Source organism: Palaemon carinicauda, chromosome 18 (assembly GCF_036898095.1).
Source record: "Palaemon carinicauda isolate YSFRI2023 chromosome 18, ASM3689809v2, whole genome shotgun sequence".
NCBI lineage: Eukaryota > Metazoa > Arthropoda > Malacostraca > Decapoda > Palaemonidae > Palaemon > Palaemon carinicauda.
Window position 1 is genome coordinate 63,529,037 of NC_090742.1, and position 17,528 is coordinate 63,546,564.

The window sequence follows — 17,528 nt, forward strand, 5'->3', positions numbered from 1 at the left end:
TTTAACATTTTCAGCCCACATGCATCGTAATTGACCACCACTCAAGTGGTGTTTGCTCCACTGTAACTCGCTTCACTTGCAAACGAAACATTATCTCACTGCTCCTCTGTGCTTGGAAGCGGTATGTGGATGTGCTGCGCACACCAGCCATGTGGGTCACTGTTAAGATATCATAATTACCTGTAATTTGTATCACATTCCTAGTATGGTTTCTGCTATACAATGGCTCGCTTCACTTGCAAATAAACATTTATCTCACTGTTCCTCTGTGTGTAAAGAAGGACCTTTTCACCGGGCGTCACAGGCCTCTTCCCAGAAATAGATTTTTCCTTCGTCAAAATCCCTTTTATTATTATGTGAGAATGTGGCAGCCAATCATGAGGATTGTGGGTGGAGCATGTTAAAGATTTTGTTCTGGACCCAGTCGCATCCGCTCGTTTGGTGGTTGAGAAGTATGACGCAGTAGTAAAATCAGTCGTATTTTTGGATAGCTAAGATAGAAAATATTTCCGTGGTGGAGGGAGACCCTTGGTGCATGTTCGGTGTGTATAGAATGGAAGTGTGTGGTTGTGTGGTTGATGTTGATATATACAGTATACTGTACATATTTATTGTATGATTCTCTTCCTTGTTAATGCCCTGTTTGACAAAAGACATATCTTAATACATGACTGTCCATGACTTGTGCTCTTTTAAAATAAAAAAATGTCTTATTTGTATTCAACAAAATCACTTAAACATCAAATTAAAAATGTTGGTAAAATATTTAATCTGTTCTTGGTATTGTTTGTTACAAATCATCAAATATATTCATGCTGTTTAGATTCTTAATAAACGGATTTTGAGCGAAGCGAAAAATCTATTTTTGGGTGAGATAGCCATGACGTCCTGATGGAAGATTTCTTCAGTAGCTACCCTAGGAAGCTACTGAAGGAACCTTCCATCAGGACGTCATGGCTTGAGCCCAAAAATGCCTCATATCTTTTGCTCATATTTACTTTATTAAGAATTTCTCTTATTCAAATTTTAAAAATCTTATTACAGTATAGTTATTCTTTATTGAATCATAATTGCACAGTCAAATGATTTGTAACATTTTAATTTCAGGCACTGAGTGGATCACCATTATATACTGTAGCCTACTACTTATTACTGATGGGCACATTTAGTAGGCTTTTTTATTACTGATAGGCACAAATTGCACATTATATATATATTTATGATTTTATCCTTAAAGAATTTATTATAAACTTTTACTTCAAGCCTGTCTCTTCGTAATGTTTACATATGTTGATCCATGTAAAATCTAAGATTCTGCACATTTCTATGTGTAGATTTGCAGTGTAAACCCTTCTTTCACTTTATTTCAAATATCGTCTTGGCTTTCTTAGTATATTATCACATAGACATTTTCTTAACTTTAATTTTAGCTAATTGAAATCCAATGCTTCTTTTAACATAGCAGTTGATAACAGTTCCTGATGGTAAATGGGAGGGGCGGAAGGGTAGTTAATACATTGCTATAAGCACAGCCATGAAATGTGAAATGACATTGTATCCTTGCCTTTATACAGGAGGTTGCAAGTTTGCAGAACACCATGCAGAACATTTACCTCGGCTGCAGGGTCAACAAAGGCTGCTTTGGCTTTCCATCTGGATGCATAGATGCTGAAAAGTGAGTTGTAACATTTATTATTATTATTATTAAATGCTAAGCTACAACCCTAGTTGGAAAAGCAGGATGCTATAAGCCCAGGGGCCCCAACAGGGAAAATAGCTCAGTGAGGAAAGGAAACAAGGGAAAATAAAATATTTTAAGAATAGTAACAACATTAAAATAAATATTTCCTATATAAACAATAAAAACTTCAACAAAACAAGAGAAAGAGAAACTAGATAGAACAGTGTGCTTGAGTGTACCCTCAAGCAAGAGAACTCTAACCCAAGACAGTGGAAGGCCATGGTACAGAGGCTATAGCACTACCCAAGACTAGAGAACAATGGTTTGATTTTGGAGTGTCCTTCTCCTAGAAGAGCTGCTTACCATAGCTAAAGAGTCTCTTCTACCCTTACCAAGAGGAAAGTAGCCACTGAACAATTACATTGTATAATTTGACTCTAGAGCAGTGGTTCCCAACCTTTTTTTTTGTCATTTCCCCCCGGCACCCAGTTTAACCATCCATATTTCCCCCTTCATGCCCCGCCCAGCCCTCATGCCCACTCGCTTGCCTCAGAAATGGGCATGACACCCAAATTCTCCCCTTGAATATCATGTCAGTGAGAACTGATATGATCATATCAGAATAGAATGGCTAACAACAAATTGTCACACGTACATTTTCCGCTCGTTTTAGTTAGTTGGTAGTGTAATTATTTCCCCCCTGGAAGCTTCAAATTTCCCCCCAGGGGGAAATTTCTCCCAGGTTGGGAACCACTGCTCTAGAGGTGCTGCATAAAAGGTTGTACAGTACTGTACTACAAGAGGAACAACCATTTTCCGTACAGTTATTTGTCATAACTTTGCAATAAGAGTGCTGTAAAGTCTATGTATTTACCAAGGCACTTCCCCGAATTTTGGGAGTTAGCCGACTTCAAACAAAGGAACAAAAGGGGACTTTTCCTCTCTCCACTCCTCCCAGCCTGACGAGGAATTCAGCCGAGTTTGGCTTGTACTCCTAGGGTGCCACAGCCCACCCTCCCACATTATCTACCACAAATGAAATTTCATACGCCGAATCCCCCACTGCTGCTACCTCCGCGGTCACCAAGGCGACCGGAGGAGGGAGCAGGGCTTACTGGAACTGCTGTGAAGTATTTTCACTTTCTTTTTAAGAGAAAAGATATTTCAACTGGTATACATTACCGGTATACATTTCATCTGTGGTGGATAATGTGGGAGGGTGGGCTGTGACACCCTAGCAGTACCATCTGAACTCGGTTGAGTCCCTTGTTAGGCTGGAGGAACGTAGAGAGTAGAGGTCTCCTTTTTTTGTTTTGTTTCATTTGTTGATGTTGGCTACCCCCCAAAATTGGGGGAAGTGCCTTGGTATATGTATGTATGTATACATTACCATCTTTCTGTTTCTGGTTTTATAGTAACTTCCCTTGATCTGGCAGAACCTTAGGTGGGATCCTTGTTCTCCACTGTAATATCATATAACTATGAACTTGGGAGTAGCAGCTTTTCATGGAGGATACTCCAAAATCAAACCATTATTCTCTAGTCTTGGGTAGTGCCATAGCCTCTGTACCATGGTCTTCCACTGTCTTGGGTAGTTCTCTTGCTTGAGGGTACACTCAGGCACACTATTCTATCTTATTTCTCCTCTTATTTTGTCAAAGTTTTTATAGCTTATATATGAAATATTAATTTACTGTTGTTACTGTTCTTAAAATATTTTACTTTGATTTTTAATTACTTCTCCTATTTCATTGTTTCCATTCCTCACTGGGCTATTTTCCCTGTTGGAGCCCCTGGACCTATAGCATCCTGCTTTTCCAACTAGGCTTGTAGCTTAGCAAGTAATAATAATAATAATGATAATGATATCCTGACTGTCTTGTTCAGATATTTTTATACAGTATATTTCCATTCTTGTAACTTGAGAGATATTTTCATACAGTATATACGCTTGTGCTGAAAATTGTTAAAGGGGGATGGGGTGTCTGATACACCAGGTTACTTCTTCTTCTTTGTCTGCATCTTTTCCCACTTTTATGTGGGGTCAATGTTTTTGACCAGCTTTCTCCATTTACCTCTGTCCCACACTTCATCACCGGTTTATCCCTTTGATTGAAGATCATCCTTGATACAATCCATTCACCTTCACTTTGATCTCCCTCTCCTTCTCGTTCCCTATACCTCCATTTCCATCACCCTCCTCGCAATATACTGTTTCTTGAGGTTACTGTATAAAGAAAGTTAACCCTTTTACCCCCAAAGGACGTACTGGTACGTTTCACAAAACTCATCCCTTTAACCCCATGGACGTACCGGTACGTCCTTGCAAAAAAACTGCTATTTACATTTTTTTTTTTGCATATTTTTGATAATTTTTTTGAGAAACTTCAGGCATTTTTCAAGAGAATGAGACCAACCTGTTAGAGCAATTTAAAAAAAATATACTGCAAAATGTGCTTGAAAAAAAACAACCCATGGGGGTTAAGGGTTGGAAAGTTCCAAATAGCCTGGTTAACTAATAAAAAGGCCTTTCGTTTGCTTGGCTACATTTAGTCTCTTCATAATGCATCATGCAGTACTTTTATATGAAGAGTACTGTACTATCAATCAGTTATAGTTATCAGTAAAATATCCTGACTAAAATCTTTTGGGTGCACTAAATGAAACAACAGTACCTATAATTAGCAATTGCAATGTTCTATCAAAATAAAACTAGGCTTAAATTTTGTACATAAAGTTTAAATTTTAGGTTGAAGAGAAGATTGCCTAATAGAATCCTTCTTTTGGACCACAAAACAGAGATGGTAAAATAATTTTGTGTACTGTAACAGGTTTTCAGGTCAGGTTCGTTAGGGCACCATGATTGTGGAAGCTGTTGATGTAAAAATTAACAATTTTGCCACACCTTTTCTCTCATTTTTTATCTCATTCTGTGTTTTTCAGTTGTCAGATGCTGGCAACCTACGCCAAAGTTTCTTCAGGATATAAGTTTGAAATCATGGGAGATGCAGCAAACGACGCCTATGTTGCAATTGGACTCTCTGATGATCAAAAAATGGTGAGAGACATTTCTGATTACTTAAAGAAACATAACATTAAATGAAATCATAATTTCTGCCACGTATTCATGTACTAGATTTTGTTTTTAAAGAATTTAATAGAAAGCATAGCTAATTTTGTCCTTTAATTGCCCTAGACCAGCGGTTCCCAACCTTTTTCCTGTCATTTCCCCCCTGCACCCAGGGCAACCCTCTAGATTTCCCCCTTCATGTGTATGAGGGAAAGAGTAGTTAAAACACACTGTGACGACTTATTAATTTATTTTTTCATTATACAAATATACTGATAAACAAATAGTTACAGAGTAAAATGGATAGAGAGCTGTTAATAACAACTAACCGCATAGCCATAGAGCTATGAGGTTAGTTGTTACTAACCGCTCTCTATCCATTTTACTCTGTAACTATTTGTTTATCAGTATATGGAGAGCGGCTAGTAGCAAAATAAAAGGACTTTTGTTTATTCTTCTACTTCAAAATTGAATTAGTGAGAAGGTTGAGGCTGCTTCTTGTGCACCAGTGTATCAATATCAGGGCTAGCTTTATCACCTGATCCTTTTTGTAGTTAGTAGGTAGTGTAATTATTTCCCCCCTGGTAGCTTCAAATGTCCCCCAGGTTGGGAACCTCTGCCCTAGACAGTGGTGAAATATAATTGAGGTTGAATGTGAACTGTGCCTTAAGCACCAGTTAAACTGTTAATGCTATCAGCTTTTATTTCCCGTTCATTTATTCCATCTCCTCATTACAGCCCGTATAGTCCTCGTTTAGCCATTTCTTTCTCTCTCCTAACACTATTGGGCATATGTTTTGTGCAATAGTAGCCAAATGATAACACACTCATTGTATTCATGTCAATGAAAGTTTATAGATAGCCTCCAAATAGATTACTATATTTCTTATGCTGTATTTACAATATGGCATTTGCCCAAAAGTGTGTGTGTCAGATTGCCTTACCATTATGTAAGACACGGGCTCTTGCCTTAGGCAGCCCGTAAAACCCAAAAGTGTGGAATTTGGTTGACCTTCCAAAAAAAGATTTCTTACACATTGCTATGTTAAACTTTTTATGTAATTTTCCCCAAAAAAGATTTCTTACACATTGCTATGTTAAACTTTTTATGTAATTTTCCCCCCAAAAAGATTTCTTACACATTGCTATGTTAAACTTTTTATGTAATTTTCCCCCAAAAAGATTTCTTACACATTGCTATGTTAAACTTTTTATGTAATTTTCCCCAAAAAAGATTTCTTACACATTGCTATGTTAAACTTTTTATGTAATTTTCCCCCAAATAAAGATTTCTTACACATTGCTATGTTAAACTTTTTATGTAATTTTCCCCCAAAAAAGATTTCTTACACATTGCTATGTTAAACTCTTTTTGTAATTTTCCCAAGCAACTGTCATATAACTCACTTCCAAATACAAATGAACTCTCGTTATTATATAATATTGCTTAATTATTTCAGGGAAAGGACAGTGTAATGGCCTGTACTTCAACTAACGGGCAGGTTGATGTGCTCATGGGGTTCAATTCGGGAAAATCCAATGAAATACTGACTGATGTAAGTAATGTACTGTACAGTGTTTTCATTGTTGGAGAGAATTGCTGAAATACATTTTATTTTCTTTATTTCAACTGGTATTGTAACACAAATTACAAGTTCCTTTACTGTAATATCACATAGGATTGTTGTAATACTGCCCATGTGGGACTTCATAAAAAAAATTAAAAAAATTCAAAATACTTATTGTCAAATACTGTACTAATATGCATTTTTAAATATTTAACTTAGCCGGTGAATATATAATAGCTGCAACTCTGTTGCTCGACAGACAAAAAAACAGTAAAAACTCGCCAGCGATCGCTATACAGGTTGCGGGTGTGCCCACCAGCGCCAACTGTCGGCCAGATACCACTCTCTCGATGTAAACAAAGACTCAATTTCTTCTCTGTCGACGTGTCGACAAGACGTACTTTTACTCGCTGTAGAACCTGGAGTTTTCTCAACATATTTGGTGAAGTACTTCATTTTGGTTTGAGCTTTCGCAGTGCAGGTGTTTTATCTTCATCTTAAATCTTGAACTCGTTTTGGATAGATTTAATTTTTGGTGACAAAGAGAGTATGGACTTTCTTTGACTTTTAAATGGCCGACCCTTCCCTTAGACGGAAGTGTGTTTGGGCTTTTAGTAATTATCTTATCACGTTATAAAACGGATTTTGAGCGAAGCGAAAAATCTATTTTTGGGTGAGATAGCCATGGCGTCCTGATGGAAGGTTCCTTTTTGGTAGCTTCCTTGGGTAATCACTACTAGGATTTTCCCAGAGAATTAAACCACAGGTTATCACAGAATTCTAACTTCTGGAGCGAGTATCTTAAGGGTTTCCCCTTAAGACATCGTGTATCAACAGGGGACACGCATGTATAGACGTGCCACATAGCTATCTGCACCCATTCAGAGTTAACTCTTCAATATGGCGGACAGGGAGTGGCTGGGAGCTGAGCCGCAGCCAATCTAGATGTGGCGATATCGGTACTCGCGATGTAAACAGACGGACGCCATTGCTTTTGATGACGTCACGTCCATCCTCATTCCGAAAGTCTGGAGCTCGCTCATCACCATGATACAGCGGCGCAGGGCGGGACCTGATAACAGACAGGGTGGGTCCATCAGGACGCCATGGCTATCTCACCCAAAAATAGATTTTTCGCTTCGCTCAAAATCCGTTTTTTGGGCTCAAGCCATGGCGTCCTGATGGAAGAGTACCAGAGAATTAGTGTATCGTGGTAGACTTTTTCCCTTTATAAGTGAGTGCTAAAACATTGAGCCGAAAGCATAGTGGTCTATACTAGAGCTACCGTGAGGCAGTTGCCTTCCTGCCCCCCTGGCATGGAAGTCCCCACGGGCTATGCTAAGATCAAAGTGGTCATGGGAAGGCTATTCATATAGGCTGAAGGAACAATGAGATCCATAAGATAAGTCAGAGCGATTTGGTATTCGCGTCGAAACAAACTTGAAGAAGTGGTGGTTGAACACTTCGTGTATGGAGTTGACTCATCTTCATAATTGAGTAAGTATTCGCTAAGGAGACTTACTTGCTCTATATAAATAAATGCCCGCAGTAAATCCTGGCATTTTCCTTAACCAGGAATAAAGGGTAATAAAACTATGACAAATAGTATATTTCATAGTAAGAAAGGAGCAAGGGAGACGCACAAGTAATAAAATAGACATTTTATTATATAATTGCAGGTAAATCAATACATGTCATGCAATAAATAGTAAAAAACATTTACATTGATAAAAATGTACATAGTCATAAAGGCGTGCTCTTGAGTCTGAAAGGGAAGAATCAAGTATTAGTAGGCACTCGTTCTACGGAACGTTAGTCTTTATGTAACACACGTCATGCACGTGGCATGTAGCACTCATGTGGTAATCTACTATGACATTTCACCTGAGGTAAGAACAGTTAAAGAAAACACAAGGTGGTTTCTGCTTCACTACGTATCACTTGAGGGTCAACATAGGCACCCGACGAGTTAGAGTCCCTAATAACTCACTGTTCTAAGCAGAGTTCAGAGCAGGTTTCATAACACTACCTGCGGCTACCACAAAATGTTTCACTTCGTGCACTTGTTTCGCATAATGTTTAAAGAAAACACGCGAGGATTTCCAGCCTGTATAGTTCTTGAGGCTTTCGAAATCCATACTCTGAAAGAGATTCAGAGACGAAGCGACTTTCCTAGGATCATGACCAGCGGGTGTACTGTCTGGATCCGCTCTGCGAATGAAGTAGGTGATTTTTGCTCTCAATTGTTTCAGTGACAAGTCGCTGCCCGATGTTTCTCCTTTGAAGAGTTGGCCTCCACCAAAGTTTGAAGTTCTATGAAGATAGACCTTAAGGCTCTCTACTGGACATAGAGAGGCATCTTCCTTCAAGGGGCATATCCTCCACGGGCCCCATCGTTTGGTAGGTAATTCATTCTTTGCGAGAAACGTCGGATCAGGGAAGAGGGAGAGGTCTCCTGAATCGTTGAAAACGATATGTCCCTCTTCTCTAGATAGTGCCACCATTTCGCTGACTCGGGCTCCCGAAGCTAGAGCGAAGAGAAATATAACTTTCTGAGTCAGGTCCTTAAGAGGGCATGAATCGTAGTCTAAGTTGGAGGCGAAGTGGAGAACTTTGTCTAGAGACCAAGTGATTGGTCTCGGAGGGGGTGCCGGTCGTAAACGGGCACAGGCCTTCGGTAGTTTGTTGAAGATGTCGCTAGACAGATCTATTTGGAAGGCGTATGACAAAGATCTGGTCAAGGCCGATTTGCAAGTAGAAATCGTGTTGGCTGCCAAGCCTTGTCCATGAAGGTGAATGAAGAAGGACATGCAAAAATCTATAGTGATTTTCGAGGGGTTCTTTGCCTTGACGAAGGAGACCCATTTCCTCCAAGACGATTCGTATTGCCTTCTCGTGGATTCGGTCTTGTATTCCTCGAGGAAGTCTAGACTCTTCTTCGAAATCCCAAACCTTTTCTTAGCGGCTAGGGTGAGAAAATCATGAGATGAAGGTCCTTGATTTTCGATGATGAAGCGAAGACAGTCGACTTCTGTATTTGCTGGGAGAGAACTGGGTCCGGGAGGGGGATCAGCGTTGGCTGCATCTCCAGGATCAAGGGGTACCAGTTGCTGCGGGGCCACTTGGGAGCCACTAGAGCTGCTGTCCCTTTGAAGGTTCTCAATTTGGAGAGGACTTTCAGCAGAAGATTGGTGGGAGGGAACAGGTAAATCTTGGCCCATCTGTTCCAATCCAAGGTCATGGCGTCCACCGCTTCCGCTTTGGGGTCCTCGTACGTACATATCGAGGAAGTTGATGGTTGTCGCTCGTTGCGAAGAGGTCGATCTGGAGTTCTGGGACTCGGTGAGAGATGAAGGCGAATGATCTTGCGTCTAGAGACCATTCCGACTCTATCGGGTTTGTCCGAGATAGAGCGTCCGCTGTCACATTGCGGAATCCTTGTAGGTGAACTGCAGACAGGTGCCATTTCTTCCTTTCTGCCAGACGGAAGATTGTCAGGAGCACCTGATTTATCTTGGGCGATCTTGAGCCCTGGCGATTGAGACAACGCACTACCACAGAGCTGTCCAGGGTCAGGCGAATGTGTATCGACGGGGGCGGGGAGAGTTTCTTCAGCGTCAGAAGAACCGCCATGGCCTCCAAGATGTTGATGTGAAACGTCTTGAATAGGGGATACCAAGTGCCTTGAGCCTGTTTTTGGTGGGAGTGACCTCCCCAACCCTCCAACGAAGCGTCCGTATGGATGTTGAGAGATGGAGGTGGGTGTTGGAGAGGAAGGGACCTTTTTAGGGCCCTCGCTTCTGACCACGGCTTTAGAAGAAGTCGAAGTCTGCTTGGGAGCCGTCTCTTGAGGTCTCTTCGAGCGATGGATGCAGAACGTCTCCAGACTCCCGCTGCATCCTTTAGCTGTGCACGAAGCACTGGGTTTGTGATCGAGGCGAACTGTAGAGAGCCTAGAACTTGTTCCTGCTGGCGTCTTGAGATCCGTTTGGATTTTAACAGTCGCTTGACAGACCCTGCTATTTCCTTCCTTTTCTTTGCTGGAATGGAAAGGCGGTGTGACTGAAGATTCCAGTGGATGCCTAACCATTGGAACTTCTGAGCTGGAGATAGGCGAGACTTTTTCGCGTGTATCTGGAATCCCAGGTGTTCGAGAAACTGGGTAACTTTTCTGCAGGATTCTATACAATCCTCGGGCGAGGGCGCCCACACTAGCCAGTCGTCGAGGTAGGCCATCACCTGGACGTTTCGGATGCGGAGCTGTTGTACTACTGCGTCCGCTAGCTTTGTGAATATCCGAGGGGCAACGTTTAGTCCGAAGGGCATGGCCCGGAAGGCATAGCTTTTCCGTTGGAGTCGGAATCCAAGGTAGGAGGAAGCGTGATGGTTCATTGGTATGTGCCAGAATGCGTCCGCCAGGTCTATCGAGACCGTGAAAGACCCTCGAGGCAGGAGGGTTCTGATCTGTTGAAGAGTCAGCATCTTGAACTTGTTGTTCGATATGAATACGTTGAGGGGGGATAAGTCCAGAATGACTCTGAGTCTGTCTGAGTCTTTCTTGGGGACACAAAACAGTCTCCCTTGGAACCTTGTGGACTTCACCCTTCTTATCACCTTCTTGTTCAAGAGGTCTAGCACAAATTCTTCCAGGAGGGGGGTTGAACGTTGGAAGAATTGCTGGAAGGTTGGGGGTGGTTGCGCCAAGCTCCAGCCTAGACCTTTCTTGATGATGCTGTGTGCCCAGGATTCGAAGGTCCAACGATCCTGGAAGTGGCGGAGTCTTCCTCCCACCGGAAGCACTTCATTGCTTCTGGGGTCCCGAGGACTTGCTGCCTCGGCCGCTAGCTCCCTGTCCTCCTCTGCCTCTGGAGGGCCGGCGAGAGGAATCTCTGCCGGAACCCCTGCCTGAGCTTCTACCTTTGGGACGAAAGGTAGTGGAGTGCTGCTCGAAGGCGGGGTTGAAGGCCGGTGATGAGGACAAAACCGGCTGTGGGACCAACTGAAAGGTCTGTGGCGGCTGAGCGGCCACTTGGGGAGTAGCGGGTGCCGGAAACTGACGTCTGTGCTGACGTTGCTGGGGTCTATGCTTCGACTGCTTCCTCTTAGGTTGAGGACCGTCATCCTGAGAGGGCTTTCTCTTCCTAGACATGCCCCATTTGTTGAGAAGGTTCCTGTTCTCAGATGCGGCCTTGTCTGTGATCTCTTTCACTAGATCAGACGGGAAGAGGTACTTGCCCCAGATGTTGGAGGAAATCAGTTTCCGGGGTTCGTGTCTGACAGTGGCACTGGAGAACACGAATTCTCTGCAGGCTCTACGAGCTCGCATGAAGTGGTACAGATCCTTGACTAAGGTTGCCATATGAGATTTGGCAAGGACCATGTAATGGTCAGGGACTCTGGTGTCGCCAGCCATTACGTCCATCTGGACCTGGAGAGTGAGAGATGTTGCCAGCCTCTCCTTCGTTTCCTGTTCCCTACGAAGGAGGTGATCGTTTAGCTTGGGGAGGTCCTCATTAAACTGACGTCCAGCAACGTCAGGATCTAGTTTGCCCACCACGAAGGTGTGTTGCACATCCTTCCAGTGTTTGGTGTCGGGCGGGGTGACTGCGGAGAAAGGTCTGCATTCCTCCAATGCAGGGCAGGATTTCCCTTCTTCTACAGCCTTAAAGCAGGCAGCGAAGGCCTTTTCCGTGAAGGGTATCACCACTTCATCGGCGCAACGTAGGTGAGGTACTTCTTGCTCAGAGCCGGAAGTCCAGAGCAGGTAAAGCCTCTGCTCTTAAGCACTTTGGCAAGCATAGCCTGGGCCTTCGAGAGATCGAACACTATTTTCTCCTTCGGTTCGGTCTCTTCCTTTGAGGATGGTTCTGAACGTAGACGGACGTAACAGTCCGGATACGCCTCAAAGCGGGGGAAGAACTCCTTCTTCCAGGGGTATGGAACCGATCTTATCGCTGACGAAGATCTTGTCGTCAGCGATGACCATATGCTCGGCGAATCGCCACGGATTGTCGCTCGAGCATGTGGGGAGGTCCTGATGGAGATTTTGCGAGATTCCTTGGAACCTCCCATCGACCGAATGATCTGGTGAGTTTCTTGGAGCTTCTGCTCCATCACGGATTCAATGAGCCGAATCATATCCTGTGCCGTAGGTAGAGGAGTCGTGGTGGAGGACGTAGACGGGAGAGACACTTCCGTCGGTGTAGGAGTAGGAGGGGGGATGGAGGGAGGGGCATCCTCCTTATCGGACTCGGTATACACAACCCGGTCCTCTTCTTCATCATCCTCCCCTTCACCCTGGGCCATAAGGGTTTTCTCGGTGTCCTCCGAGATCTCTGACATGCGTTCATCATGTTCTGAATCCAGGTGATAATCATTCATGGACTGAGCCATGACAACATCAGGTTCCACTGTAATCTGGACTACGGGGATCTGTTCGACTGGGACCACTGAGTCTGGAGAGGCCTTTGGGAACAGCAAAGACCTCATTTCTTCTGTGGCTAGGTATGGTCCAGTGGCGTTCTTCTGAAAGCCACGTACCCACTTGCGTAGGTTGTCCCGAGCAGTGTCCCGAATCTCCGCTGAGGGAGAATCATAGAATGCTTTCTGTAAGCATTCTTGGTAGACCGAACAGGCGGTGGGGCCCCAGTATTTGAGATCCCCTCTCTTGTGAGCACAAGGGGCGTGTGTCCTACACGCCGTGTGTCCATAGAAGTGTGGCCGACGGACCGCGCAGAAGTCGTGGTCACACCTGACGTACTCCTCCTGAAAAGGAAAGAGACGATGAGTATTGTAGAGTCATAATATGGCTCGTATATAAAGTTAATTATTAACAAGTTAATATTAACTTAAATTAATTGTGATGCACAGAAGGGTGGGTGAAAGGAGACAGACGCATGCCTCGTGTAACCCGCCCGGCTGGTTGCCGTAGCATCGGACAGTCCCAGGTGGCCGTAGGCCTCCATGGAAGGTGTCTTGATAATGGGAATTCCATCTAGAATAACCATATTATAGACTGGGCTTGAAATCTTATCAAGAAAGTCTGGGGATCATGAGATCCTAGTAAGGTTCCGGCAACCAGACGTGCCAATCACACGTAGCGTGCTGGAAAGATGAAACACGCAAGAAGACAGAGTGAAAACTGAACAAAATGTACGATTCCGTACCAGTTTGTCTGCGTTAACAAGCCGTCTAGGTGCGGTTTTTAGGAGCTATCGCTAGTAAAGATAGCTGAGAGAAGGGATGCAAGGCATCTTGCCGCCTCCGGACGGGTCCGGCATACCCCCGGCACGCCGGAAGCCGCTCGAGCAGAGTTTCTGGCATTCAAGAATGATCATTCTATGGTCAAAAGAAGCCAGGGTGGCGGCAGCCGGTAGCGGCGGCTGCCGGCAAGGAGCGGCGGTTCCGGCAGCCGGAGGCAGTCGGAGGGTGACAGGGGTAAGGATAAAGGAGCATAGCCGGGGCCGGGGGCCGGCTGCTAGTGCCGGCACTCCGGGAGGGGTCGGCAGTGTGCCGAGGCTATGAGGGAATGGAGAGGCCACGGCGGTAAGCCGGCGGCCGGCGGCGATCCCCCGGCACTCGGGGGAAGGCGGCAAGGATAAGGAAGTCACCCGTAGCGGCGGTGATGCCGGGGTAGAGGCGGCAAGGGACAAGCACCAAAGATGGAGGTGGGATGGCAAGGCTGTACTAGCCTAGTCAAGACACCTCTGGAAAAGGTACCACCATGATAGAGGTGAATCTATCATCCTAAGCAGGGGCCGCAATGGCCGGGGGCTAAGGCAGTCCAAGAGAGGACAGGGTGTACCTAAAGAAGGGGTGGAGACTCTTCATGTCGACCAGATGATAACTGACTCCATAGCACTATGGAGGGTCTATGTATCAGAGCGGACAACACTGGGAGCACCACGGGGTCCAGCACTCCAGCCTAGGGTGGAGTGTAGGACAGGGGACATATGAAGCCTAACCTACTGGTAGGTTAGGCTAGGCAAGAGATAGGTTGGGGGGGGGGAAAGGGTCTTCTTATAAGAAAGGATGGGTTATGCACCAGAGCGGCCACCTAGGAAGGGAGATGCTCACCCTAACCTATAGTAGGTGGACCAACTGAAAAACGGTGCACGCGTATATTTCAGCAAGGTACATAAACCAGCCCTCCCAACCTAACCTGGATTAGGGTTGTTAGACCCTAATCAAGGAAGGGAGAAGACGTATCGCAAGGAAAAGGTCAAGGACCGATTCAGCTTAAAGGAGGTGATCCTACCTTTAAGGTCCACAACACTAAGGGAGGGGTCATTCCCTTAGGTGGGGAGGCGATACAGTACTCTGAGGAGTCTTGTCCTATCACATGTAATAGGGTACAAGATTACCAGAGGGAAGCCCTAGGGCTAGGGATGAAGAGAGCATATAGGGGTCCTATCATAAGGTTAGGTTAGCAAGGCACTCAAGATAACCTACCCCCTATATGGTCCCTGAAGGCGAAAAACACTTGCATCACTGTCAATGGTATTGTAAAATAATGCCAGAATCTTCATAACTAACACTAGGATCACTGAAATATCATGCATTAACACTGGTATAGGCTCACTGGCCTAGGGGCTAATCAAAGCCTACTGGTATGGGGTCAGCGAAGACCCAAACTAATGCGTCAAAAACACGATATAAAGTTCCTAGCTATGAAGACTAAATAACTAATAGCACGGATTAGTGATTTATATACCGGTAAGGCTGTTGCGGCTAACTAAATAAGGTATGCAAGCAACAGCAGCGTCATAAAATGGCGCTGACCGGTTTGGCAAAGCTCTGCCACAAATATGCAAATATCTCGAAAAGTAAGATTTACTTTAAGGTCAGAGCTTATTTAAACAATACTTAAACCTTTGTACTCAACTTTCCAGAAGAAGATGAAGCTGAAGGTTGAGACATGGCAAGGATGCAAGCAGATAAAGTCGCACAAAGGGAAAAACACGTCCATTGAAGCGAGCTACTAGTAAAGGAATGAGGATGGACGTGACGTCATCAAAAGCAATGGCGTCCGTCTGTTTACATCGCGAGTACCGATATCGCCACATCTAGATTGGCTGCGGCTCAGCTCCCAGCCACTCCCTGTCCGCCATATTGAAGAGTTAACTCTGAATGGGTGCAGATAGCTATGTGGCACGTCTATACATGCGTGTCCCCTGTTGATACACGATGTCTTAAGGGGAAACCCTTAAGATACTCGCTCCAGAAGTTAGAATTCTGTGATAACCTGTGGTTTAATTCTCTGGGAAAATCCTAGTAGTGATTACCCAAGGAAGCTACCAAAAAGGAACCTTCCATCAGGACGCCATGGCTTGAGCCCAAAAATTAATTATATATTTTCCTCTATATATTTTATATCTCACCGCCTTTATTAGGCCTCTTCGATTAACTTTCCATTTATATGAACATAAAAAATAAATTTTAATGTTTTGTTTATATGCGATCTTTCCTGAGAGTAGGCGGTCCTTACTTGGAAACCGAAGTTAAACAACGTTGAGCCCTTTCAATCGTAAATAGCTTTTAAATAGCTAATGATTTAAAACTTTTTAAAAGAAATATTTTATGAAAGAATTTCTTTGAATAGTCTTCGTACTGTTTTCAAAGATGAACTAACGTTTAGTTTATTTATGCTACGCAGTTTGCGCTCTATCGTTACGATAGAGAGAGAATCACGGTTTCACTTTGCAGAAAGAGTAAATCGATTCTGACGTTTTGTTCATTCTTCTTTCAAAGCTTAAATGTTTTAAATTCTATTTTAAAGGAACTTTTTAATTGAAAAACCTTTCAGTTTTTTCCTTTGGTCAAATAACATGTTTTTTTGACGAAACGTAATTGGGCTCTTCTCTTAGGTGCGAAATCAAGAGAGAAAGAGAGAGAGAGATAGAGACGGAGGGAGAGAGAGGAGAGAAAACGTTCCGTTCAAGCGGGTAACGTTGTTCTCGAGTTACTCTCGTCCCTAGTCTCTGTACGGGGAGAAAGGATAAAACGTTTTTAGTTTTATTCTCGTCCCCAGGCAATGTACGGTGAGAGATTGAAAACGTAGTCTTGAATGAACTAGTGTTTATTCTCTTCCCCAACCACTGAATTTTTTTATCTTAAAAGATGTTTACTGTTTTTTTGCTGGTATTAATGTGCTTGCATTATACGACTGATTTCGCATTTACTACCTTTTGATGAGGGTAGAATTGCGTGCTTCAGGTAGAAATCAGTAAAAGTTTCGATTTCAGTGAAGTAAGTGCAAAACGGAAAATCGTAGTGATAAAGTGATATTGCGCAAAGTGTTACAGTGTTGCGTCCGAGGGTTCGTCTGTTCGTGCCTGTCGTTCACCTAGTCCGGGACCTCTTGCAAGCTCCCTAGCCCAGGGGAGAAGTAATGTCGTACGACTTATGGGTTCGAGAGGCCTTGATCAGCGAACAGACGTTTCCCTCTATGGTATCGGGTGTATCTTACCAAGATCTCCCCTACCATAAGGCGAGAGAGACAATTTTCTCCTCGTCATCCGAAGGCTTTTCGCATAAGAAACCTGAAACAAGGTTTCGAGGCCCTTAAGCGAAAGTCAGTCCTTTCAGGACAGGTCCAGCGTCCTGGTTGCAGCCATTAGGACAGCTCTGACCATATGCAGTCATCGGAAAACTGCTCGCCGCCTAACAAAAGCGTAACACAGACTCCGAGAGTCTTTTTTGTTGGCAAAGTGTTGCGGTCACAGACGTTACCCTCGTCTCTTACCGCAACCATTTCCATTGATCCTAAATGGGTTGTACGGCAAGACATGCAGAATAAGCTTGCCTCCCTTATGGAAGACTATTCTGCCGATTAGTCCGTTGAGCCTAGCCGTTTATCTCATCGAGATCCTGGCTTTCAGCCAACCTAACGTTCCTTTGTGCGTCCTGTTGACGTTGGCGTAGCTAAGTCACGTCAGTCAGGTTGTTTAGAACCACACTCGATGCGGTCTCGTGTGGATTTTCAGCCACATTTGGACGTTAGGCCACTTGCTGATGCTCCTGTTGACGTTCAGGACGTTCGCTAACAATCGGAGTTGACTTGTTTTGACGCTGTGCGTCAACCTCCGCATTCTAGAGTTGTTTTGACTGCTAAGTCTAGGCAGTCAAAGCAGTCTCGAGTGGACGCTGTGCGTCCTCACGCACCTGTTGTTGTTGACAGTTCACAGACTGTCGAGCAGTTACATGACGT

At 44.1% G+C, this 17,528-nt stretch overlaps 1 protein-coding gene across 2 annotated transcripts in view; it reads left to right on the plus strand.

Annotated features, from left to right (window-relative positions):
• LOC137657856 (putative ferric-chelate reductase 1 homolog) overlaps positions 1–17,528 on the plus strand; it is a 185,742-nt gene that overhangs the window by 150,479 nt on the left and 17,735 nt on the right. For both annotated transcript variants that reach the window (XM_068392453.1, XM_068392454.1), the window contains exons 5-7: positions 1,575–1,675; positions 4,625–4,739; positions 6,212–6,307. In XM_068392453.1, the coding sequence (XP_068248554.1) occupies positions 1,575–1,675; positions 4,625–4,739; positions 6,212–6,307 (312 nt within the window). The remainder of the gene's footprint in view (positions 1–1,574; positions 1,676–4,624; positions 4,740–6,211; positions 6,308–17,528) is intronic.